Here is a 27,424-nt window from a genome sequence, read left to right on the forward strand (position 1 = left end):
TCTAAACACACCCAGAATGCCAGCATTAGACTTCATCATGAGCCATTCTGTTAGTTAGACACATGTGTTTGTTCCATTTACACAATCTTTAGACCTCTGCCCCCTCCCTCAATCTTAAGCATACAGATTAACAGTTCTGTGAACCCAACAGGGCATCTGACATGCTCTTCTCAAATGGCAGCTCCCCAAGCCACATGGACTTTCAGGCACTGGATGGCTAGTATAAACTATTAAATTTAAAGAACTACAAGTCAATGAAAGCCAGATTCTGTAGGGAAACAACATGGGTAAAAAAATATCAGTACAGATGATATTTTAATACAAAATATTTTTACATAAGTCAGTCTTTTTAAAATATAGAACCTTAAAAAAAAGAACAAGTTGCTATCAACACACTATAAACACGAGTCTTTGTGCCAAGTTTGATAGCGGTTTCCGAACAATTTTAAATACCAGTCCATACTTTAACACTGCCTTTAGATTTCTATGAAATACTAGCCATGTTCTGCATGACCAATGTTATATCCACTGTGAAGCACTTCCATTCAGTTCTAATCTGACAGACTGCTCAGAGTCTTTGCACAATGGTTTCACATTCAGCTTCTCATCACAGTTCAGTGGTGCACAGTATGGCCAGTCCCATTTAATTCTGTGAACATTAACTTAAAAGAGAATGTCAGTTACATGTACTGAAGTACATTGTGTGGTTACAGGTTCTTCATCTGAAAAGGAAACTTCCTGATGTTTAATAGATGTTCTACCCTGATCATCCAATCAAATTAACAGCACTCAAGTGTTGATTTTGATTTCTCAAAGTTGAATAAATAATCTGTCAGATTTTCATTAAGAGATGAACTATATAGCAGGTACATCTCGGGAATGTTTTGGAATAGTCCGTTTTTGAACTCATATGAAAATAAAAGAATACCAGATCTTGCAAACTCTTGTTTTAATGGTAAATCATCCATGACAAGGTGGCCAGTTAGCCAAGGAGATTTAAGATGATTTACTTGCATTGGAATAATTTACACAATTGAAATTATGCATACAGTACAGAACTATGAACAAAAAGGTGAAGCAAACTTTATTTATATTCAGGTAAAAACATTAACCTGATGAAGTAAATTATTGCAGATTTGAGAAATCAGCACATAAAACAATCGGACAGAGCATTGCTTACGGGTGCTTTATCTGTGTCCAAATAAATGCTGAACTGTTTTGATCCACACCAGTGCTGGGGGGCAAGGTGCTAGGGGAAGGCAAGGGAAGGAAAAAGTACAGGGGAAAAAACAAATTTAAATCAAGGAAAAAAGATTGAATAGGGAGGGAAAGTACTAATTTGACTTTATAAAAAACTTTACATCAATTCAAAATGCTCTGGCCACACCATAAATATTGGCCAGACCAATCAGTTGTTGAGTTTTTCAACTACACAAAAAGAATCAATTCCTCCTAGCCCCTGGTAAGAGGCTGTTGCCTAAATCACTGTGTGAATGGTTCTAGAGTATTTTCTGGTAAAGAATGTAGCCAATATATCCTACTACTACGTTAAAACTAAGCTATAAGAAAGATTCTATCTACTTACAAAGGCGGAATTATTGACAATATATTTAATAAAATTAAATTATTTCTTAATTTGAGAAAACATGGAACAGTAAATGCCCATGTCCAAAATGTAACAATTGTTGCAAGTGGAGTACACAAAGAGAGCCATGTGGATTGCACATCAGACAATACATGAGGGAGGGAAATCAGGGGCAAGTGATGGTACACAGAACTAGTCTACTTAACTAGATGTGCCAATACATGTTTTTCAATTTCTGTACTTATGTACAAAGTTGTCTTTGGGAGGAAAAAACTGCAGACTTGGCTAGATGGATACACACAGCCCAGTATTAAACTGCACAGCAATATTTATTGTTCCAGCCTGAAAAAACATCCCTTTTTAAATTTCACACAGCAAAGCAAGTTAAACTTCACTCATCGATAAATGATAATTTAAAACAAGAACTTGCTAAAGAAACCTTGTCACAACAACTTTAGGGCCTGATCACTTTTAAGTCCATGGGGCCTTTAATGAATATCAACCTAGTGTCTTTGTTTATAATCTGCAAGCCGTTTTCTACAACAAGGCGTAACGTTTCCTCGACTCAGATGATACATTTAGAAAAGAATCATGATTCTCTTTTTGCTGTAACAGGCAGACATTGCATTTTTCATTGTGATCAGGAAAGATGGAATGACTGCTGCCCTTCTCTTGCAGCTATCAAGAGTTTTTCACGCATTATCTCAATACTTGAATAGTCTGGCAACTTGAGATAGTTTACACAAGTCATTACTGAGGGCAAGAAGTCATCTGGATTTTCTGTAGACTCAAATGTCTTGCGTACAATTGTAAGTGGAGGATTCAAACTTCGAAATCCTAAGAAAAAAAAAGCAAAGTTCATGACAGATTTAATATTAGGAAAGTTTAAGAGCATTAAGCTATCAGTATTAGAAAAATACTGCATTCTTCATGCTGCTTTTTGTATTAGGTGGATTAACTCAGCCATATGAAAACTGAATCCCCCACCCCTGCCAAATCATCTGCTTGTTCACCGTTCTAGCATTAAAAAGTTTATAGTCTCCATTGTTAGAAAAGGTTCTTATGTAACCTGCCTCTATTGCATTATCATTTCAGTTGCATGCATGGTATGCTCTTTTCTAATATAAAAAATCCTAACTTCAGAAGAGGAAGTCATGAATGTGGTCTCCATAGCACCTCTTATCACAGGACATAGAAGCTGCACATAGATTGCCCCTAACATTGAAGAACGAGTAGATGTTTAACAGTAGAAAAAGAAAAGGATATGTAACAACCATGGTGGTGTTGCAACCAAGCTTGTGTGTATTATTTCTGTTTCTCTCCCAGTGGCCAAGACCTTTAGGCTCTAACAAAGTGAATGCCAGTTAGTCATACAGCATACTGGTATGGTTGCTGTATAAGCAGCTCTACCAGTGGGACAAGCTGACGGCACTTGCCTGGAGACTTTAGCTACTCCTCACATATAACATGCAACTATAAACACTCTTATTTATATCTGTTAGAAAAACACAGGGCTGCTCAGCTTTCATTATAAGTTCTTACACAATAACCAAGGTTGCAGTCTAATGCATGCTTAACTAGGAGCAAGCCCTACTGAACACAGTAGGCTTCACTTACAAGTCAGTGACTTCATTTTAAGATCAGGGATGGGAAACCTGTGGCCTTCTAAATGCTGTTGGACTACAACTCCCACCAATCCCAGTCTGCATGGCCCATAGTCAGAACAATGGGAGTTTGAGGGTCATAAGTTCCGCATCCCTGTTTTAAATCAAAGCTAGGGTATTTATTTACAGTTCAAAAAGTTATGCAGACTTCTAGTTTATGCCACAACAGAGTTTTTGCTTTGGAGCTCAAGCTGTATCAGGATTCAATTTAGTAAAAATGTTTTTCAACATACAAACATAACTTTTACATTTGCATTTTTTTTAGTCTATATTATAAAAACACTCACCTCCTACTGGCAGTCTAGGGCTACCAGTCACAAACTGAAGAAATAATCTTTGCTGCTCGCTATCAAAACTACTGAGAATTTCAAACAGGAATTTCACAGCACGACTAGAATAAAAAAGGAATGCTTAAATTATTAGAAGTTTTGAGTTTTTTAAACAGAGCATCCATTGAGAAATAAACAAGCGCATTTTATATTTTACATTGTATTCTGTATTTAATACTGTTTTATATTGTAAGCTGCTTTGACTATTTCTGTAATAGAAAAGCAGGATATAAATATTAAATCTAATCTCTCTTAATGTAGCTGCAACACAAAAAGTTGTTTAATATATTCCACTAACTAAATCAAGACCACCTAGCAACAAATTACATTACCTGTCATGTGTATAACCATGATCTGGCCTGCAACATTCCATTAATGTCTTTGCATCCCAAGTATCTGTTTTGCTACCACAAAGCAGCTGATCCAGCTATAACAATGTAGAAAGCCAAGGTGAGGGGTGAAGAGACAGAAGTAAAGAACATCAACTTGTTGTGAAATCATCACATGGTTAATACAGTTTCTTGTACACAAGCTAAAAGTACTACCATCTAACCAAACTTCAGAGTGAGGGAACTTCATACCACTTCTCAGACACTTTTAACTAATAACCCTACTTTTTGAAGGCTCCCTTCGTTTCCACTCAAGTCCTTTCATAACTTATCAACTTTCTTTCAGAACACAGTAATCTAAGCCAAGCATCTTTGGAGACAGAGAACTATTGAATTTTGAATATAACTTCTTCAAAAGTGAACTTAAGCAGTATCTTGTGAGAGCTACAGTCACCTATCCTTGTACGTATTATGCCCCTTGATACATGGGAATATTTGAGCACAACACACTAGAAAACTGGTTTAAATTTTATGACCTCCACAGGAAATCTAGAAATGGTATATTTATGACAGTCCTGAAAAAAATTCCATTACAGACTGCTAGGCCCCCTTACAGAATTCCTGTTCCACACATTCATAGCCTCAAAAGCAGAGGATGCAGGTCAAATGTGGAAAGTTATTACACTAGGCATAAAAGGTACTAACCTCCTCAGGATAGAAGTACTGAAGGTGACTGAGGGGGAAGACAGATTCAAATCCATCTCTGAAAGAATCAAATTGTCTGGAAACGCCTTCATTTAGAGCCCAGAAGATAACCAGCTGCAAACACACAATTGTAAAGTTACCACAATATTAATGTATTTGTAGTATTAGGTAATATGACGCTTTGGGGAAAGGAAAAAGTACAGCCATGACCTAAACTATAGCACAGACAAAGAAAGCAAGGTTGAGGATAGTCCTTTTAAGTCAATGTTCCCCTTTACTTTTCCATTACTGAAAGTAATTATGGTGCGAAGCCAGACATCTTTTCCAGACTGCCTAGTCATTGTGTGAACAAAATGGGTCTAACGATGAAACCACAAAAATGTTCAAAAATGATGAAAACAATAACACTTCTAATTTTAGCTAAGTTGGTGCATTAGTCTTATGGGTATACATTTAAAGTTAAGCTAGTACTAAAAAGGTACTAGAGATATAAGTAGGCAATGTACTAATTATTTCTCTTTCCAAAAACATATTCACATTCATTGTATTAACATACATGTACACACAAGTCTACACAATTGGTAATTAGGGGGGAAACTGTTAGATATTTAGTCTGTATTTACATTGTTCAAATAGTCACATCTCTGGTGGAGCAATTTAAGTTCAGTCACTAACTTCAACACAATGTGAATTAATATGCTAGGGTAGCGCAGATAGTCGAGTCGTTGTTTGCAGTTAACATTCTAGTAAAAGGGGAAAAAAGACTTCTGGACCCAACAGACCCCTCCAAAACTCATGTTACTTACTCTGAGATATTCTTCTAAATTGTGGATGGTGACAGGTATATCTTTCCCTCCTTTTTTCAGCTCTATATTTGGGAAGCCTGGGAGGGTGAAATCCAACCCTAGATCCTCTACTGAACAGCCATTCATGGTCAGCGTTTCCAATGCATACTGTAGACTTTCTTTGGTCTAAAGACAAAATGTGAGTGGCTAGTGACAATTTGGAAATTTTAGGTATAGTTTTCTGTATTTTAAAATCATACTATATTCTATAGATTTTTATTAAATGTTTTTATTGGGTATCATCTGTCCCAAGTGCTCAACACAAGGTAAACTAAAAATACAAGAAAATATAATGCCTTCAGCATTCTATTTAATCTTATATATACGTCACAAGATTCCTATAAAATTGACAAACAGCATTCACTGAGTTTGGGTAAGTACAAAAATACTACATGTTTCACCCTCATGCAAAGATATTGTAATATATAAAGTTATAAATACTACAAGGCTGTGAACCTGCCTTCTCCTCAGCTTTGCACATTGCCCCTCCTCCTCACTTTTGCACATTAGGAGATGATAGAAAGCTTCTGCTTTTAAATTTACCACAGTTCTCCGAGACATCCAAATTTGGGAACTGATCTCTTACAACAATGTTTCTCAAGCATAGTTTAAATTTGCCTTGTTCCTGAGTTCAGATGTCACAGGAAACTGCAGCTGGTTATTTGAAAGCACTCCTTCAATTATAAATATTCTCTTGGCACACAAAAGAGGAGGGAATGGCATGAATCCAAGACTTGCACAGGCATGTATATGTAATAGAAAACCATGAGCTGGTTTGGACACAACGCTAAACCAAATTTATTGTTATGAAAAGATGATGCAGAATGCCTCACGCTGCAAGATCTCCCTCTGGTGCAGCCACAAGGAGGAGCTTGGAAACTTCTGCTTTTTAGTTTTTAAATTAACCACAGCTTGCCATGTCACCCAAACCTAGACAACGTGTAGTTAATCTTAACTACAGCCAGCTGAAACAAGCCAACTTCAAATCATAGCTTATGAAGCTGGTTTGATTGAACTAATTGTAAGTTTAGATTAACCAGTTTGTCCAGGTTCAGATGGCATGCTAAACTGTGATTAATCTAGAAAGGAAGCAGAGATCTCATCATGGCAGTGCTGAAGGGGGAGAGGGAAGCACACAAACCCACGGCTTGTGCTAACGCTAAATAATGGTTTAGTGTTACATCTGAATGCAATTCATGGTTTTTTGTTATGTCTGAATTTGGCCAGTGTAGCCAGTATAGATTTTAAGAACATCTGATTAAGCAACACTTAATTAAGCCAGAGGTGTAGAAATGCCTCTTGCATGTTAGGCTATTTTACATACAATTTTGAATAAAGCCATCAACTATGAAAACAATATGACAGTCACTTCTTCCCTATTACTGTTGCAAATTTGCAACCTATCTACCACTTAAGCCATGGTCAATGTGTCCATCAAAAGTATTACCTCTTGTCATAATCCTAGCTACCCAGTAAGAAGGAACCAATGGACAAATTTAGCATTTCTTGTTCTGCAACTACACTTACCTGTGATTTATCCTGTTCAAGTCTTTTCTTTTGCCTCACAATTTCTTCAAGATGGTATACTGATCTGGCTACTACAGGATCAATATTAAACAAATCATGCGATGTTAGAGATGTTTCTTGTCGTAGCATCCATTTGTAAAAAGGAAGGCCAAGGGGAAGGTCCACCTATAAGGAAAAAACAGTTTCCCTTTATGTGAAAACAAAATTTAACAAGATGTGTAAACCACAACCTCCCCCAGGTAACTACTAGAAAAGGCTAAATTTAATGTTGCCTACTATTAAAATTAATCTACCAAATGTCATTGGTACAAATGCCATGGATGCTGTTTAAGTATTAAGTTTCAAATTACTCTATTACTACCTACACTTCTTAGCATGCTTACAAGCTACAGGGGCAGTTTAATATTTTCAGTCTTACGCTGGACTACTTTAATGCACAAGAGAGTTATCACTGTATGTAGCTAATCATCTGGGGGTCATTAAGATGTATTTGTCATCTAAATTCAGAAGCTGCTTCTGAACATTTTTTACAACTGGAACCTAGAAGCCAGGCTTTCAAAATTGCAATTTCACCTTAAAGTCTATATGGTATAGTAGAGGCTACTTTAAATTTAAAAGCAGTTCCACTCTTACCAATCGAAAATCCATGATTGCTTTTGCCATTAGTTTTCCCAGAAAACGGAACTTCATTTTAACTTTAGCAATATGAGCAGGTTTAGCTGTTCTGCCAAAGGGAAGTGCAAACAGGCCTTGAAGATTATGAATGTATTTGGTCCCTTCTTGGCTTCCTGTTTTAAAAAGAAACCCGAACATAATATGCAAATAGTAGAATTATACACAAGTCAAATAATTAAAATGTTGCTTAAACTAATCATCCAGTTTTAAAACACTAACTCAAAGCAGATGAATGGGTGCATTTAGGTAGGCAGATGGCTTTTCAACGAAGGGTAATAGCAGCAATTCCATTATCTTGCACCAAAATTGAGCAAAAGGTTAGAATGTCCTAAGTATATTCTATGTACAATACATACATTTCTGTTCCAAGTATGCTTTTTGGAGTTTCTTTCAACTCTTGAGGGCTACACACAATGGATTCCTGCCACACTTAAACTCCTTTGACAGTGCAGTATTAGCTTTGAAAATTACACCTTCTGAAAAATCTAGACAATTATTTGAGTTACCTTTAGGATTGGCAAGAGTAACTTCTTCACCCCTCCACAAGCCCAAGTCTGCTCTCTGTAGTTCCTGAGATACAAGTGCATAAAACTCCAGTGTAGGTCCTAAACCAGTGCCAACCTTTTGAGAAAAGAATGGTAATTTAGAGAGGTGCACTGCAAAAAGTCTAAAAATGTTTCTGCAACAGAAAATGCTAATTGTTAAAATCAAGAACAAAAGTAGAGGAGGAATTACTGGCTGAGATGCAACAGAAGCTGCTTAATTATGTTAAACTCTAAAGTTTAATTCTGAACTTAAAATATTTACACATGTGTACGATTGTAGGGGACCGAGGAGCTCTGCTTTGAAAAATGGAGCAGGACTAGAAAATAATTGTGAAAATACTGTACTGGATGAAAACTGTGTAAGCACTGACAACCTGAATGAAAAGGAACTCAGAGCCCAGATTTTGGTTTCAGAGTTGTACACAGTTATACTATGATAGTGCCAAGATGGTTCTGGGGGATTAATTCTTTTGCAGTGTTTTCTAAAACACTGTTCTTCAACCTCGGGTCCTCAAATGTCATCAGACAACAACTCCCATCAACCCCAGCCAGCTTAGCCAATTGCCAAGGATGGTGGGAGTTGTAGTCCAGCAACATCTGGGGACCCAAGGTTGAAGAACAGTGCTCTAGAATATTATGATAAAGAATGAGGGGCAAATTGCAAGCAATCATTTCAGAAACATTTTGGCACCATATGCTACCCTATCAAAGGAGGGCAACAGATCTATTTGGGAATAGTAGAGGAAATGTACCAACTTAACGCTTCAGACACTCTGACAGTATAAAACCTGATTAAGGGCTCGGAGAGCTCTCTCACATACTGGCGGCATTCTTACATAACCCTAAGCCATTGTTGTTCCAATGACAGTTTGTTCAGTACAGTCATTTCAGACAAACAAGCTAAAACTTGTTTCTTCAGAGCTCAGTTTGCTTTCAAGTTGCTCATGCCTCTGTAGCTTGACAAACATTTAGGTGGAGTGGCCTAATAAACTATTGGGTTCACATATAACACTAAACCATAGTTAAAACAATCTACAGTTCATAGGACAACAAACAACCATGGTTTCATACTTTTTTATTATTAATTTTATTCACCAAATTTATGGACCACCCTTCATTACAAAGTAATCACACCATGAACATAATACCTAAAACATAATACAAAATAAAGCAGACAGCACCAATAAGATAAAACCAAATATAAAATGGTGACAAAGAAACAGCAGATCAAACAAAGCTAAGATCTTGAACATCAGTTGGAACCAAAACAGTAACTTAAAATTCCTCCCAAAGCCTGACAGAACAGATGTGTTTTAATCCGGTGTCAAAAACTCAGTAAAGCCATGGCCATCTGTGCCTCTGGGCAGGCAGGGAGTGTCACAGACAGGGTGTCACTACGGAAATGTCCTGTCCTATGTCACTGCATAGCAAGTAACACCCACCAGCGGGACACCAAGTAGGGACCTCCCTGCCAATCCTCTAATCAGATAATTACCTTTTTGTTCAGGCCTTTGTATGTTAAAACTATCACCTTAAATTGGGCCCAGTAACATATAGGAACCCAGTGCAGATCCCGCAGAAGCACTCCAGCATTGGCATTTTGCACTAGCTGCAGTTTCTGGAGTCTCCAAGGGAAGCCCAATATAGATTGCATTAAAGTACTCTGGGCATGAGATTACTAGACTATACATTACAGTGGCAAGGCTGTCCCGGTCCAGGAATGACCACAGCTACATTAGCCACTTAGGCCTCCTATGACATTGCTGGATCCAGGAATATCTCCAAATCATAAGCCTGATCCTTCCAGCTTCATCTAGAACAGATTGATCACCCAATCCCCAGACAACCCACCAACACTGCCTCCATCTTCTCAGGATTCAGCTTCAGTTTATTGGCCCCCATCCAGTCCATTACTGCCTCCATGCACAGATTCAGCACTAAGAGAGCTACGTCAGGTTAGATGCTATAGAGCAGTAGAGCTGGGTATCATTCTCCATCTATATTGATGACACTGAGCCCCTAACCCCTTGATGACTGCACCAAATTGCTTTATATAGATGTTAAACCACACTGCTGAAACAGTAGCATTCTGCAGGACCCCACGGCACAGTTGCCATGGAGCAGAGCAAGAGTCTCCCAATAGTATCACTCTCTGATAATGGCCCTGCAGGTAAGAGAGGAATCACTGTATAGCCATACCTCCAACTCTCAACGCAGAGCCGCTCCAGGTGGATACCATGGTCAATGATATCAAGAGCCACAGAGAGGATCCATGAGAATCAACAGGGATGCACCCTCACATCTTTCTCCCAATACAGGTCATCAACAAGAGCAACCTAAGCTGCCTCTGTGACAAAACTGGGCCTGAAGGCAGACCGAAATGGGCCAAGATATTTACTACTTCCAAGCATGCCTGAAGTTGCACAGCCAAAACCCTCTCAAGAACCTTGTCCAAGAAAGGGATACTGGCAATTGGGCAGGAATTTCCCCAAACCTAAGGGTCTACAGATGGAGCATACCACTGCCTCTTTCAAGGCAGCTGGCACAAACATCTCCCACGACAAAGCATTTACCACTCCCTGGACCCGCTCACCCACCTTTCTCCAACTAGATTTTAAAAGCTAGGATGGGCAAAGACAAGAGAGTAAGTAGTAGACTGCACTATCTCAAACAAGATGTCCAGGTCCTCAGGCCACAATAATTGAAAATTATCTGAAGCAACATGACAAAACGGGGCTTCTGAAGGACTTTATCCTCCAAGTGCCTTGCAAACTTGTCACTGCAGGCCTCAGAATTTTCTTTGCTATAAATCATCTTTCACTAGTCCCTTAACTACTCTGAATAGCTTTGCTGGCCAGCTACTCAAGGATGCAGTGCATGGCAAAGTAAGCTTTCTTCATCACCAGACATTAGGCACTACTCCGTGCTCTAACTAGTGTTCAGTCAGCTTTGCTAAAGACTTATTATTTATTTGATGCACTTTTGAGTTCTACCATGCTAGAAAGGACACCAGGAAACAATAGTTTTGATGGCCCTTTTCATCTCACCGTTCTATAGTGAGACCAGGGCCCTGACAGAAGCATCAGCCACATCAGCTGAACAGTTTTCAGGACATCTAGGAATCCTTCCAATTCCGTATGATATTAAAATGATCTGTGTGTACAATTTACTGTGTATAGTTCTGTTTACCTCATCTCAAAAAAGGATATCGTAGAGTTGGAAAAGGTTCAGAAAGGGCAACCAGAATAAGGGGATGGAGCAACTCCCCCTATGAGGAAAGGTTGCAGCATATTTAGTTTAGCGAAAAGGTGAGTCAGAGGTGACATTATAGAAGTGTATAAAATTATACAAGGCATGGAAAAAGTGGATAAAGAAAAGTTTTTCTCCCTCTCCCATAACACTAGAACTCATGAATATTCAATGAAGCTGAATGTTAGAAGATTCATGACAGACAAAAGAAAGTATTTCTCCATGTAGCACATAGTTAAACTGTGGAATTCACTCCCACAAGAGGCAGTGATGGCCACCAGCTTGGATGGCTTTAAAAGAAGATTAGACAAATTCATGGAGGATAAGGCTATCAATGGCTATTAGCCATGATGACTGTGCTCTGCCACCCTAGTCAGAGGCAGTATGCTTCTGAAAACCAGTTGCCGGAAGCCGCAGGAGGGGAAAGTCCTCTTGCGCTCAGGTCCTGCTTGCGGGGGTTCCCATGGGCAACTGGTTGGCCACTGTGAGAACAGGATGCTGGACTAGATGGGCCACTGGCCTGATACAGCAGCCTCTTCTTATGTTCCCCCACACCTGCAGTAAGGGCACTGCCACTGCCAACTCAACCCTCACCAGGAAGTGGTCAAAAAGATTCCTTTAAACCCTCTGATTACCGTCCCACAACAAGTCCACTCTGTAGGTTGAGGGAATGATCTGCAACATGTGTTTGGCCCATGATGTACCAAGACAAACCCGCTGATTGAAGTTCTGAGCTGGCCTTGTTGGCAGAAAACAAAAGTTGGTCTTCTGGCCTGGGTTCAGATGTTCAAACAAACCATAGCAAGCTATGCAATCCATGGCTTAGATTTATGTGTGAACCAGGCCATTCTTGGCTGCTGCTGACCTTTCTTGTGATTGGAAGATAAATCATTACCAGCACATGCAGAGACAGTCAGCTTCAGTCACTACTTACTTCATTCTCATACTGGATTTCCAACATGGCTCTTGAGCTGCCCAGATCCTGCATCACCGATTCAGCTTGTTTCAATAGTTCCTCTCTATTCACAGTGCGCTGTGTGTCAATGAAAGGCACATAATTCTTTTTTTCAGTCTTTACAACCCAATTGTAATATTGAAAGCAAAGAACACAGATAACAAATGCAATAGGTTAATCACCCCCCCCAACACATCTAAATTATGTTTAGAGGAAATTTGACATAGTGTCGTGTTTGCATTAGGTATTAAAACTATTTCCAAAAGCAAAGAAGAAAATTTTCTTACTGCATTAAATACATTGTATTTAGGACTGCATTTAACTGTGTCCCTTCCCTGGATCGAAGGGCCTTCTAGTTAGCAAAAGGAACACAACTGGACACAAATCTCTGTGCTGATTTACAAAAGTCACAAGCCTTGTCAGGTTACAGACTAAAATTCTTTTAAGTCTGGCTGCAGATTAGCAATGTAAAATGTGAGATGTGATTCCTTTGGCAAAAAGGTGACTACTTGCAAGTCATACACATCCTCAATAACCAGCCTCTTGTATTTGATCTTGGATCTTTTATTTTTGTATTGCATTCTGAATTGTGTTTGAAGTCAAGAATTCATTTCAGGCTGCAGATCAGATGCTGGAGAGATTAGGTGCTCTAACATACATAAACACATTTATTGCCGCATGTAGTTAGGAAAAGGCTTCACGGATGCCACCCAAATGAAATTCGAGACACAAACTGCAAATAGATATTTACTGTATAGACAGTGTGATCATTTGGAAGAATTGCAGACTTTCCCTACTTCTTCCTACACCTAACATCATTCAGTTCTAGACAAAAAGCTTGCTCAAAACCTAAGGGCTTGAGACCATTTTTTTACCTTCTTCCTGTCCAGTCGTGGTGCCACTCTGCTATCCTGAGAATCTGACTGGTTGATTTCTGGATTGGTGTCCAGAAGTCTCTGCATGGCTCGATCTCGGTCAAATGCAGTTACATAAAACAGCATTTGCCGTGTGTCAAACGGAAAGAAGAAAGGACTGTAAAAAAAGAAAAGAAAGAGGTCAGTTTTACACTGCAGCTTTATTATGTGGAAGTACAGCAAGGCTATATGACAATAGTTGGAAACATTTTTTATTTAAAATATTTATTTATTATTTGATTTATATCCTGCCCTTCCTCCCAGCAGGAGCCCTTATTTCTCATCTCAGTATCAATTCAAGTCAGCTTATAAAACAAATTAAAACAATACATTGTTTTTAAAAAGCCCTGTAAATATGCCTACAAAAAATAACTAGCCTGCTAATAAACTAGGTGCTTATGAGTGGTATTCAACACTCGTCCTCGTGAGAGTAGACCAACTGAAGTTAATGGTCCTGACGAACAGTCTCAAAAATTTTGATGGGTCTACTCTGGGTAGGACTTGTATACAGCTCTATGTTTCCATGCTAGATGCATGGAGGAAGCCTCTTAGAAAAAAATATGTCTTCTGCTATGTGGGCTGGCAGATAATGTTTCTATTTACTATCAGACCCAACCACCATGATCAATGGAAGGGATGATGGAAATTGTAGTCCAGTAACATGAGAAGAGTATCTGTAGCCTTAGGTGACCAGGAATTCTATGCTGTCAAGTACCTGGAAATCAGTGTTAGCTGTAAAGTCTTTTCCTTCACAGATGGCATGAAAAGCTCACCCTCTGAAGACTGTAACAATCAGACTAGTTTATACAGGAGCAGGTACCCCTTCAGAAACCCCTTTAAGTCCCTTAAGGCTGTCATAAATCAAAACCAGTATTTTGAAACATGCCTGCAAAAACAGTGACAACCTGTGATGTTCTTTAAGTACTGGTGATATAAGTTCATTCCTACTAGTATCAGGCCTTGGGGCTGTACTCTGAATCACTTGAAGTTTTGAGTATTCAGAAGGCAGCCCCATGTAAAGGGCATTACTGTAACCTAACCTGGAGGGACAGAGGCACAAATAATGATAGAGAGATCATGTATGCCATAGCTGGCATATCGCCATACTTGGTTAAAGGTGAATTTGGCTATGGATGACACTTGGATGTCTGTAAAGCCATCTTTAGCAGCATTAAGCTGCAGACCAATTACTTGGAGGTACAACAAAATCCTGTTTCATTGGGAAACTATGTGACCAACTACATCTGGATCTTGTTAACATTATTTATTTAGTCCTTGGGAGTTTGTAAGGGTATGTTCTTTTGGGAACAAAGAAAAAGCCCTTGAAGTTGGTTCCAACTAAGCCTTTCTTAAGCTTGAACAAGCCATTGCGCATGGAAAAGCATAAGGCATCCTAACTCCACCTTTTGAGAAATTTAGATATCCTGAAATATATACTCAAGTCTAAACTCAAAATGCTTGATAAAAGTCTCCTATCTTTTGTTTTAGGTGGTTTTGTTGCAGTCCTGCAAGCTTCAGAATTCTTCCCATCTACTCCCTCAATATGAAATTTCACACTTCCGCATCATCTCCTCCACACCTTCATTCCTTTACAAATACTGGGGTGTTAGGCAAAAGGGAATTGCCTTCTGTAAGTCTCCACAGTGCTACAATAGTTTATAGTCAAGACTGAAATAAAATTCCTTACCATGATTTTCCAAGCTCCATTAGCCATGTTGGTATGTTTCCTGTCATGATCACCAAAGGATCTTGAAGCTGTCTATTTGCTTTTGCTGTGAGTTTACTGTTGATAAATTCTGAAGTTGGAATAATCTCTTTACAGCTTGCATTCTACAATATCAAAAAGCAAATTGTTTCCATTTAGAATACTCAACTACTCCCAAGACCTTTATTATTTTCTACACAGGAATGCAGGGATGTGACATGGCTCCCTACAAGCCATATCTTACAAGTCAGGAATTAGCCAAGAAATCACACGCTCCTTCACCCTCCCTCCTCAGGTCTGGATTAAATTTTACCCCTTTCCTGTATTAACACATATAATGTAAAGTTGCCACATACCATGATAAAACCAAGTTATGGTTCCTACATAAAGCAGATACTAAAACCATGGCTTGAAGCATGCTTGCAAACCATGGTTACAAGAGAACCATGGTTTCCTTTATACCATGAGGAAGCCGGTGGCAGTAACAGGACTACCACTGGCTGAGAAGTAGATACCAACTTTAGCCTCGCCAGTCTTTTTCTGCCACACCTGGACCTGGATAACTACAGCCTGCTGAAGGAGCCAGAAGGTTTGGCCAGCTAGCCCTGTCTTGAAGAACAAGGACCTGGCCACAGCTGTGGTTGGTGTGCGGGGGAGACAGGAAACCTATTTTTTGGAGGTTGCTGTAGATGGTAGGTTGTTAGCAGCAGGCCAGCTCCAGAGAGGTGGCCCCAAAAACTCACTGGCTTCCAAGTGAAAGGTAGAATGCTGGGGAGCTGCATATGTGGTGAGTGCATAAATGCAGCTCATTAATGTATATCCAGTGTGATTGGTGAGTATTTGGTGACTTATTATTTGATATTGTTTGATTGATTGATTGTATTTTCTATTAATATTCTGTTCACTGCTTTGGGGGTCTCTGGGCCAAAAAGCAGTATAAAAAAACCAACAACACAATGTAATTAACATATGTGTACCAATGCAAAGCCATGGTTAATGCTGGGAAGGAAAGGGGAATGAGGAAAGATCCCTGCCCGAGATCTTGGAGACCTGCTGCTAGTTGCACAAATTTAAATGCTTGAAAATACATTTTAAGCTGGGATGCCAGGTGCTATATTGGAGCTACCTACCCAGAGGAGTACAGCAACTTTAATTACATAGATAATTCAGCTTAAACACAGGCCTACAGGAGTAATGAAACACTACCAAAGGTCAGCAAATAAGAAACACAAAACTACTTCATGTTCATGGAAAGGAAGTTCAGGCATAATTACTGTAATACTGAAAGATTAGTCAAATACTAAATGTTGCAATAAGATCACTTCATGAATGATAGCTATAGCTACTAGCTATGGTAGCTAAACTGAACCTCCATGTTCAGGAGCAGTATGTCTCTGAATGCCAGTTGTTCAAAGGTAAATGATTGGAAAATGCTGCTGCCTTTGTTCCTGCTTGTGGGATTCTAGGAAGCATCTGACTCATCCCTGGTGAAAACAGGATGTGGGACTAGATAGTCCCTTAATCTGATCCAGCTAGGTTTTTAGGCTCGTGTCAGCCTATGGTATTATACCAATTAGTTCCTAATACTGTTTCTATCATTTGGAACAATCTTTAACACACAGTTTCTGCATCATTGGACCACCAAGGAGAACAACATTCAGGGCCATTGTTAATTTCTGTATTAATACACTTTTTCTAGAACTTCTAATCAAGCGGTGTTTATACAGAAACAATACTACTGGCATTTGTGGTAAGAATAAACAGCCTCAAACATTAATTAAATTCCACCACTGAACCTCAATGGAGCTTCCAGAAGTGTGCTTAAAGTGTCATTCATCCTGTCTTAGAAGTTCTGAAGCTGAAAAGCTTAACGAAAGATCAGGAAAATTTCTAACAAAACAGCAACACGTGTACTCACATCATACAGGTAATACCAATAACGACTGATAGCATGTAAAACTCTCAGAAGAATAACAACATCTAATGAAGGATCTTCAAAAGTTATATTTTCAGGTGGCGAAGATATAAGATAAGCTTCCAAAGGATTTGAGACCAAAGGACATACACCATCTAAAAAGGGGAAGATCTCATTAACCAGTGGATAAATCATTTAAGACATTTTTATTTTCACTATTAATTTTATGCAGTATTCAGAGAGGCTCTCAATTAAATTGAAGTTCAAATAATTTTTTTTTCAGTCACTATGCAACCTTCCCTCCATGCCTGCAAGTGATCAAAATACTTACCATGCCACAATTCATCATGCTTTTTTGCATTTCTAGGGGATGTTTTTGTAGGAGCAGTCTGTGCCCTTCCTCTTTTACCACCAACACAATCTTTATTACTATCGTCATCTTCTCGAACTGGCTTATACCTAAAAGAAATATCATTATGGACTAATTGACTCAATAGTGAAATCTAGTACAGGAGCAGTACTTTCCCCACTGAGAAAAGAGCATGTCAATCGAAAACTAAATATATACTGATACAATCAGAATGATTAAAATTCTAGCTTGTAGTGGTAGACTTAAGAACACACTACTCATTACACAAGCGAGTCATAATTGTTCTCCCAAAATTTCCCCACATGCAAGGGCAGCGGTGGGTGGCTGTTAATTTACTTGGAGCAGCGGGAGGAGGATTAATCCCTTCCCCTTGGGCAACCTTCAAAAGAGTTCCAAGCCCTAAAGGAATAGAGTATAAGTTCCTACATTCTCCCCCACTCCCTGCCAAGCAAGCAGCAACATCAGCAAACCAGCAAAGTGGAAAGGGGTGAGAGAGACGGGCAAACAATTAAAGCTCCAATTCAGTTTACTGACAAAGGTCTGGAGATCAATCACAGATCTCTTAAATATTGGGCTGGTTCACGAGCAGAACACTGGGCTCACATACTCCCACTCCTCCTCCTACATAGGGTAACTTCTGCAATATTACTTTCGGTTTCAAAAGAATCTCAAGTTAGAATTACATGCAAACCAGGAATTCTTGTTTAAAACAGCAGTTAATTAAACTACCTTCACAATCCATGGTTTAAAGCTGGCTTTTTTTAAAAAAGCAACTAACCATTGTTTTAAACCAGCAATCCTGGTTCATACACAACACAGTGTCAAGATTCTTTAAAACTTAAAAGTAATCTTGACAGAAGGCTTCCTCCTGGCTATGCAGGAAGTGGAGAGGGGAGCGTAAGAGCTCGATGTTTTGTTCAGGCTTGTCCACGTAGTGCTAAACCAAATGTAGTTTGGCTCTTAGGGTTTTGTTCAGTCAACACTTTGGCCTCAGGATTTTACTGAGAAGCAGGCCCCATCCCATGGTTCCCTCAACCTATGGAGAAAAACAGGGAGATCCTATATTTATTTGAATATAGGCACTCTGTAACCAGAAGCAAGATCTACTTTCTAGTCGGATTCCTGCTCTAAACTCCTCCTGGGTACATTCCTGGGGGCAGTATCAGCTCATTGGAAAAAAACAAAACAGAAAAGGATGAAGCTAAAGGCAGGAAAAATTGATATACATCTCCATGCTGCCTGGAAAACATTCTTCCTTCCCATGTTTTTAATCACAAAGTTAATCATTCAGAAGAAGTATTAATCTGAGAGATTCTTACTAAAATTGCTCCTCAAACCATAAATTGATTGCACACGCACCATGAAAAAAGAAGACTTAAGTAACCAATACGCGTCTGTAAGTCAAACAGCAACAGCTCCCCTTCTTTCGACTTACCAAATGGTATGAGTCTTTGTCCATATGCCAGCTCTTCCTAATGGGTTGCTTTCATCATCTGTCGATTCCCTTTCCTCTTCAGCTTGCAAACTGAATTGTCTAACTGCTTGATACACTGTCATGTTATAGGGCAGGAGATGATCTCCAATGTAGAACTGAAGCCTGTGCCTGACATTCCCCGAATTTAAGAACTGAGCAGCCTAGGCAAAAGAGAGGACAAAAGTTAAAAAGCAACCTCTGAAGTTTCCACAAGGCGATCAAAAGTGAACAAAGCCTTACCAAAGATTCATCTATTTCCTCATCTGATCCATCATCATCACTATCTTCATCATCTTCTCTCACTCTGCCGTAACCTAAACACAGACAACAGAACAAGTATTGTAACTGGCCCTCCTGGATAAGGAATATTTGTAAGATATTTTACAGGGGCTGCAAGAACCACTGCTCATAAAGTAGTATTTCCAGTGCAAAAAAGTCAAAATATAAGAACGTTTTAAGTAGATCATAACAATAGTACAGCTTGCCATGATGCAGTCTTAGTATTCTATGTGCAGAAGTGCACAGTAAACATACTTCTGTACACAGGACATACACTATGGCATTTACTACCATAAGACATGATGATCCCTGACTCACTTATTAAAAGAGGATTAGGAGAATTCATGGATAATTAGACTAGCAATGGCTTAAGCCATTATGGCTGCATACCACTTCTAGGATCAGACGCAACATGTCTACGAACACCAGTTGCTGGTGAATAATTGTGGTATACAACTATTGCTCTCATTCCTGTTTGTGGGCACCCCAGAAGGTATCTGGTTGGCTGCTGTGGAATAGACTCAAGATATGGGCTAGATTAGATAAATAAAGGCCCAGAAAAAGTGGAATAATTTGGGCTCCACTCCTCCATTTTTTCAAATAGAAAAAATTGAAGTTTTGGAAAGGACACACACACACAAAACCCTTTCTGAAATGGTTTCCTTTTGGAAGATTGAAATGTTTAAGATAATATTTTAATCAGTCAGTATAGTGTGAATATATTACACTACAGCATTAGAGAATTGTAAGATTCTTCTGTACGCTATTGTTGTATACACTACTTACATGTAAGGTGCATTTCTACACCCAGGGAGTGCTGCCAGCTTAATGAGAAGAACATACAGAGACTTCCATTGCTGCTGACCTTTTATCTAGTTTGTAGATATTGAGAGGAAGTTTGGAGATACCAGAAGCAAACTTCCTGCATCTGCTATCCTTTCTGACCTGGCTCCTCCTTTGTGGTCCACTTTTTGCCAGTCTCCTCAAACAAAGACACCTGCTACAAAAACTTATAGCGCTATCCTGTGCATGTCTAGACAGAGGTTAAGTTATGCTGGGTTCAATGGGACTTACCTGGGAGTAAATGTGATAGGATTGCAGCCAAAGGCAATTGTACTTTTGAAATTGCAATCCTATAAGCACTTATCTGGGAGAAAACTCCCCAAAACAAAGTGGGTGTTATTGCAGAGTAAACATGCATAAGATTGCTATCCAAATTTCATAAGTGTTCAGTTTCCCTTAGTGGAAAAATAAAAAGGAGAAATTGGTTTTATCTGTGGCTTCAACGTTTCCAGAAAAATTAAATCTATATACCAGAGAGGCCTTTGGTCTGATCTAGGTTGATATGAGTTAGTACTCTACTGTCATTAAATGCCTCCATTTAAGGATCATTAAGAATTATTAGCCTTTTCCTGGCCACTCTAACCAACACCCATTGCCATTTGTAAGCCCCATGGAATCTATTTCCAACAAAATACTTCACTTTGCTATGTAGTAACTCTGCTTTCCAGAATTTTAAAAAAATTGTGTTTTAAATTGTTTTTAAAATATGTTTTAAATTGTGTATTTGTTTTAATGTTTTTGATTGCTGTAAATATGTTTTCTCCAGTTCTGTAAAAAAAAAATAATATGTAAAGTGCTGTTGACACTTGCAGGTTTTAAAGTTGAACATTTTGAATCTTTCCATGCTACTTGGTGCACATTTATTACATACGCCAATGGTATCCACTTGCAGTACTCACTAACTGCACCAGATTTAAAACTTGTTACATTCTGCTGATTATTTGTTTTTGCCTGGCATTTGTAATATACAGATATGTATCAGGAGAGGTAGCAATATGTGGCTCCCCAGAATTCTATTGCCCCATTTTTACTGTATTTTGTTGTTCGTTATTCTACTTTTTTTAGAAAGTTTTTAAAAGTTGTACTGTTTTTCCAAGAAAAGCAGCCTAAAAATATTACAAATAAAACAAAAAAACTTTTAGAGACCAGACAATACATGGCAGTCTTTAGGATTTTCCGATTTCAGGCTGCATATGTCACAAGTATCACATCCAGTATCATTAAACTCATTCTTCAATGACATCATTCGGAAACAACATCAACATATAGTTTAGTATTAGGCAAATGAGCCTTGGGCTTATGCACTCTACCATTCTCTTTCCACGCAGCAAGGAGATAACCACTTTTGCTTCCATTTTTCGATTAGCTGCAGTTTAGTATTGTGTCTTACCCCTAAACTATGGTTAATCTTAAGCATACATTGATTTTCTAAATTATAGGAAAGACTAAGGTTTATTTGGGTTCAGATGTAATGCTAAACTGTGGCTGGTTAAATAAGAAAAAGCTTCTTATTTGTTCCTCGTGACCGTGCTGGAGGAGAGGGAAGCACTCAAACAGAAGTGCCATACCAGAGGGATTCACAATTGACCCATACTCCGTGGACCATTTTTGACAGGTGGGCAGGTTGACATGAGATGACATCAACTGGTTTAAAGTTCAAGCAGGGAGCAGACAGAGGCTTATTTCCAATCTTAGTGCTATGGTGTTTAGTGCTAAGCTGTTAATAAAAGACGCCTAATTTCCTATCTTAGCACTTGGTGCTTAGATTGGAGAAAACAAATCTTAGTATCTGATGTCTTATGATGTCAGGTAATGGATAGGTGAGTACGATTTGCCCCCAAAGGGCTCATGGGCCAAATTCAGAAGCCTGACTGGCCTAATTAGGTCTGTGGGCCAGAGGTTCACCATCTTTGCCTTATAGGCTCTGACATTTCATGAGTTGAACATCTCAGAGGTGGGCTGGATAATTTATTAATACATTTATCTGCATTTGTTAGTCACCTCATAATATATGTTCTTTAAGTGTCACACAGTAATTGTTAAAAAAAGAATCAAAAACTAAAACTAATAATACTAGCAAATTCAATATAAAAGTTGCATATCAAACAGAGAATAAAAGAGAACATAGTTAAATGGCCTGGTTATATAAAAAGGACTATCAAATTTAAAAAGGGCTAAAACAACGTGAACCACCACCATTACAGACCAGTAGTATTAATACTGAATTGTATGTCATGGTGGATACAAGCAGTTTTACTCTCAAAGTTTGTTGCAAATGTGTCACAATGTAACACCATGGGTTCTACTATATCATCCATTAGTCTGAAATTTAAAAGGCCCTGAACCAGCTGGGAAAGCTGGACCCTGAGAGGATTCAACAGTTGTAAAAGAAAATGCTTCTTTGCTCCATTACTGCTACAAAGTAGCATCAACAGTGAGCTCATAGTAGCACTTGTTTGGATTCATCCACAATCAATAATTATGATTGTTATGTTGAGCTTCAGAGGAGGGTAAAAAAAAAATCACCTCTGAACAATTCACACACACAGGTGCCACTTACTGCTTCTTTTTGCTAGCTCCAAAGGGAAATAACAAATGTATAGCATCTATGGCCATAGGTTTGGCAACAATTCATGGGGTTTGAGACTGAAGCATTTGGTGTTAGCCCACCCAGAACACTAAGTTGTAAAGAACATCAACTAGCAAAACAAGTTTCATACCACTAGCTGACAACTAAACATGAAGGATCTTGCAAGTACCGGAGTTTCCCCAGACTACCTGGTGACATGTATCTGCTGTTTATATGCAAGCAGACACAGCAACTCTGTTGCAACAGACCCAGATAGACCATCTGGGTTAGGCAGACCCTTTTCTTAAAAACATCAATTCAGTAGGCACCTATTTCAATGGGGGATTTACAACCAGTCTCAATGAACCTAAAAATCTATGCAATGATTATTGAACTAATTTTGAAAAGCGAGGCTTTTAAAAACTTTAATATTAAACAATTTTAATTTGTATATTAATTTTCTTTTCAGTTAACTGTTTCATAAAATTTACAATTGTACAAGAGAAATCTTTATAACATATAACAATAATGGACACACAGAGCAGCCACCATACATTTACAGTGTATGGTTAACAACAGCAGCAGCAGCAGCAACAACAAAAAGTACCTCTAACTACAAGGTATCTTTCAATGGCTTGTACCAACGCCAAGGGATCTATCTTCACAGGTCCACCTTTCCATTGTTTCACATTAGCACAGTCTGGATGTCTTTGCAACTGGCATTTTAACTGATGAGTGTTGAAAAATTTTAAAGCTTGCGATCCTCTGTTAAGAGAAAAACTCAAGATAATTTATGAGAAACGTTGCTACAGTTATTCTATATTTAGTTGTGTATAATCAATACATTACAGCAAATAAAACAGTTTCTGCTTTTTGCATTTGTATTACATATTAAATTAAGACTGCATGCATTTTAGTTTGGCTTTCTAAATTGCCATCACCTAATGGCATAGACTGAAACCTAATCTAAGTTACAGAAGATACACCTCAGGCCAGTTTACCTGACCGAAGTGGCAATCCTATGCACACTTAAGACTGTGTACACAGTGGGACTTATTTCTGAGTAAACATACAGAAGATTGCACTGATAGCGTTAATGAAAAAAGTAATTCAATACTGGGCTGTTTTTCAGTACATCTTGCTACCTGAGTTTAGATGTTCTTGTATAACAATGTGTAAAAGATTTTAGATTGGGTTTTTTAATGTTACAGAAAGTTTCTGCCGTAATCACATTCACAATATTTGCCATCAGTACAGCGTGGAAAAAGTCTCCAACTAGTCGTCCCCCATGGCTCCGATGTACAACTCATAACTATTAGAAGCCATGCATTTAGTGTAATGGGTCCAAGCCTATGGAACTCCCTCCCAGCTGTGATTAGACAGGCACCCTACTTGTTGATCTTCAGGCACATGACTAAGACTTTCTTGTTCCAGAAGCATTTTAAGGTAGTGTCTGGTTTTATGATAATTTTTATTGTTTTGTTTTCTGTATGATTTGTTTTTGTATACAATGCTTAGAACTGTGAATAATTAAGCAAGTCTACAAATGCAATGCAAGACAGAAAACACAGGATGATATTAAATTAAGTCATACTCAGAATAGATCCAATGAAATTAATATACTCAAACCTGTTGAAACCAGTGGATGAGTACAACTAACATTGGATATCACCCACAGGACCAAACATTTCAATGCAACTGATACATACAACTAACTTTACAATTAGCAGTTCTCAGTAGTCATTGCTGCACATTTTTGCTTGTTAAAGTGCTAAGAAAAAGGGCAATGCATGCAATGGCAAATATTACAACCACAAAAAAGGACTGGCAGCACTTCTCAGGCTATAAATACTTATTCATGTTAAGACACAAACAAGATGCAGTTATTATGAAGAGTAAAATAAAGCCTTGCTTTATTACACAAGTATAGTGGCATGCCAAGAGAATAAAGATTATAAAGATTTGGACTAGGGTTTCAACTATTCTCTCATTCCAGATTTTTGGTCAAAGATTTGAGAGGTACTTCCACGTTTTCCGCTTATTCTATAAGGAATTTCATAAGTCAGCTGGGTAAGTAGATTTGTTCAGCTAAACGACCAAATAAAGGACTCCTTCATTCACAAGTTTTTTTTTTTTTTTAAACAGGAGCTGACCTTGGTTCTGTCATGTACAAGAAAACGTCTTCCTGGGCAACAATCCTACATTAAGGTTTGCCTCTTGCAGGACAGAAGACAGAAGAGCAAGAACTCTGATAGGTCAGCTTTAGGAACCTGTATCTTCACATCTATCCTACAATCTTAAGAGATTAGTAAAACATTATTTTATCCCTGGGATAATACCTGGATAGAGCTAGGAGCAGTCAGGGTTTAATCTTGTAGCACGGAGAACCTGTATATCAATATATTATACTAAATCTGTACATATTGAACCCAAAAGTAAACATGCCCTTTATCTAAAACTCCAAGTGCATACCAATTGACCTGTAGTAAACAGCATGTTATGAACATCAGCACCTAGGAATACTAAGCCTTTAGCACTTGCCTCAGTATACTGAAGCTGCATCTATTTACCACTAAAATTTCATTAGTCTTCTGTCAGGATATAATTATATTTTCAAAAGGCAAGTATGTTTTACTCTGCTGTTGGAAAATATGTAATACAAACAGTTAAAGGCTGCAGGACTGCTATGAAACAGTCCTTTAAAAAAAAAAGTTAATCTTGAAACAGAAGAAAAATCTTGAGCCTCTAACTACTAAATCTGAACCCCCCTGTTCACAAACTAGCCAAGATGCACAGTAGCATTCATGAGTCTCAGTTATTGCTTGCAGATTGTTCGGGGGGAGTTGTAGATTTAGCATTACTATTCTGCTATAATCTGTCAGTGTAGTTTTGGTTCTGTGAGGTTTATGTGACATCCCCACTAGCATTATCCAAGAAAGCTGTCACGCTTCATTTTTAGTCAGTGGAGGCTGGTCCATTAGGGCACTGCCTCACCAACCTCAGTTTGTCCGTAGCCACCCCCCACCTACCTGGCTTTCTACTTACAAACAGTCCAGGGGGTGGCACTGCTGTCACCTTCCTCCTTTTTAGTCTAAATCAGCCTTTCCCAACTAGTGGGCCACCAGATGTTGTTGGCCCACAACTCCCATCAGCCTCAGCCAGCACTGCCAATGGTCAGGAAAGATGGGAATTGTGGTCCAACAACATCTGGTGGCCCACTAGTTGGGAAAGGCTGGCCGTTGTATAACTCAGGAGGAGGAGGACGTGGACAAAATGAGAATTGGTTGGCTCCACCTACTACTGGACCTCCTTACCCTCTGCCCTACCAATCCCAATGCTAGAATTTTATATTAAAACATTAAGCAAGTACAATCTTCATAAAAGTATACTAAAGATGCTTAATGATAGTGATGCTGAAGTTGCAGATATAGTTTTTAGTAGTCTGGAAATGCTACTCAATATTTTGAGCAAGGAGATAATTCAGCACAACCATTAACAGTTTTAAGAAAAGTTTTTGACCTGCTGCAACCATAACATTTACTGGTAAATAAGATGGACAGTAAACAGAACAAGGTGGGCCATTTAGCCATGGAAAATTAATGGTTGCAAGAATATTCTGGAAATGAACAGGTTCACCTGAGTATTAATCCTTACCTGCTCCCTGTTCCATTTCCACTTGGAAAGTCATGGACTTTAACTGGAAATTGCTCCATCTGACTGAGACAGTTATTCATTTTGTGGACCAAAGCCAACAAAGGTGCATTTTCTAAAGGCTCTAATCTTCCATGGGGTTCTTCTCCAGGAAGCTGGAATTAAAGTTTTGCTTAATTATTTAAAAGTTATATAGGTTTTGCTAAGTGGTCTGTGACCAAATAATGACAAGCAAGCAGGCAAAGGCAAAAGCAAGCTATTTTCTATATGCTTAGGGGAATCCCAGCCCAAAGAGGATATTTCACCAGGAGCATTGTAGCAGTTCAACAAAAGTTGCTTCCACAAAACAGAATGCACCTGTTTATTGAAAGTTACAGTTTAACCCATTTAAGAAAAAAAATTGTATATAAAAACACGAGAGCCAATCTTCAAAGCATGTTTCAGACCTTTGTCCATTAAGCTCTCACTGGGGCAGGAGGAAAGCCATACATAGCTACTGGGAAGTTATGCCTTTACCACCACCTCCCTTGGATTCTTGACAAAGTAATAAACACCAGAATCAAGTAACCCCTATAATACTAGAGCTATAAGTACTTACAGGAGAAGAGAAAAACACATGAAGGAACCTTTTCAATCTGACATCCCTGCTTACAGCATCTTTTTCACTCTTAGATGTCAAATAAAGCAGCAGCTGTTTCATAAACCCACTATGCTGGATCTCAAATGAAGATACATCAGACTCAGAGACTATACTACGGATTTCTACAAGGCACTCAACTCCACCATCCACCTGAAATAAATAGACTCTGTATGAGAACAAGGTTTAGTAGTCCAAGAATTATTCCACAAATGGAACAAGAATCAGTGTATTTAAAAATAAAAAACCCTCTGAAACTCAGAGGAATACATATCCCAGATTTTTACATATACTCTGCACTGTCTTACTTATTTTGACACAGCTGTGAGCATGAGCAGTAGTGCCCATTCCAATACATCACTAAAAGTCAACACATATGTAGTAGCCCTACAAGAGCATACACATGCAGCACATTACACTGAAACTTGGTGCCTAAATAATTTCATTCAGGACTCATTCCCTCACAAAGCAATTCCAGGGAGATTTGCATGGGTAATCTATTCAGAAATATTTTCTACAAGTTTTTTCGATGTTTATTAAGCTAAGAACAAGTGCTGAGCCCACATGCTCACCCCTCCTTTTCTTTGCCAGCTTCAGCAATTCTCTCATGGTTGAAGCCACAATTTCCCCAATACGTCTCAAACAGGAAACTGTGGTTT

At 38.6% G+C, this 27,424-nt stretch overlaps 1 protein-coding gene across 3 annotated transcripts in view; it reads right to left on the reverse strand.

Annotated features, from left to right (window-relative positions):
* Positions 1-932: 932 nt before the first annotated feature.
* TRIP12 (thyroid hormone receptor interactor 12) overlaps positions 933-27,424 on the reverse strand; it is a 111,439-nt gene continuing 84,947 nt past the window's right edge. For 2 of the 3 annotated variants that reach the window (XM_061636869.1, XM_061636870.1), the window contains exons 25-42: positions 26,727-26,918; positions 26,132-26,283; positions 23,085-23,257; positions 19,027-19,100; positions 18,748-18,947; positions 17,274-17,401; positions 16,946-17,097; positions 15,010-15,152; positions 13,284-13,440; positions 12,388-12,486; positions 8,166-8,280; positions 7,618-7,772; positions 6,985-7,149; positions 5,419-5,583; positions 4,613-4,726; positions 3,911-4,005; positions 3,537-3,640; positions 933-2,422 (exon numbers count right to left, since the gene is read on the reverse strand). In XM_061636869.1, the coding sequence (XP_061492853.1) occupies positions 2,226-2,422; positions 3,537-3,640; positions 3,911-4,005; positions 4,613-4,726; positions 5,419-5,583; positions 6,985-7,149; positions 7,618-7,772; positions 8,166-8,280; positions 12,388-12,486; positions 13,284-13,440; positions 15,010-15,152; positions 16,946-17,097; positions 17,274-17,401; positions 18,748-18,947; positions 19,027-19,100; positions 23,085-23,257; positions 26,132-26,283; positions 26,727-26,918 (2,580 nt within the window). In that variant the 3' untranslated portion in view covers positions 933-2,225. The remainder of the gene's footprint in view (positions 2,423-3,536; positions 3,641-3,910; positions 4,006-4,612; positions 4,727-5,418; positions 5,584-6,984; positions 7,150-7,617; positions 7,773-8,165; positions 8,281-12,387; positions 12,487-13,283; positions 13,441-15,009; positions 15,153-16,945; positions 17,098-17,273; positions 17,402-18,747; positions 18,948-19,026; positions 19,101-23,084; positions 23,258-26,131; positions 26,284-26,726; positions 26,919-27,424) is intronic. The other variant, XM_061636872.1, reaches the window with a different exon arrangement.

The sequence above is a fragment of the Rhineura floridana genome, chromosome 7 (genome assembly GCF_030035675.1).
Source record: "Rhineura floridana isolate rRhiFlo1 chromosome 7, rRhiFlo1.hap2, whole genome shotgun sequence".
In the NCBI taxonomy this organism is placed as follows: Eukaryota; Metazoa; Chordata; class Lepidosauria; order Squamata; family Rhineuridae; genus Rhineura; species Rhineura floridana.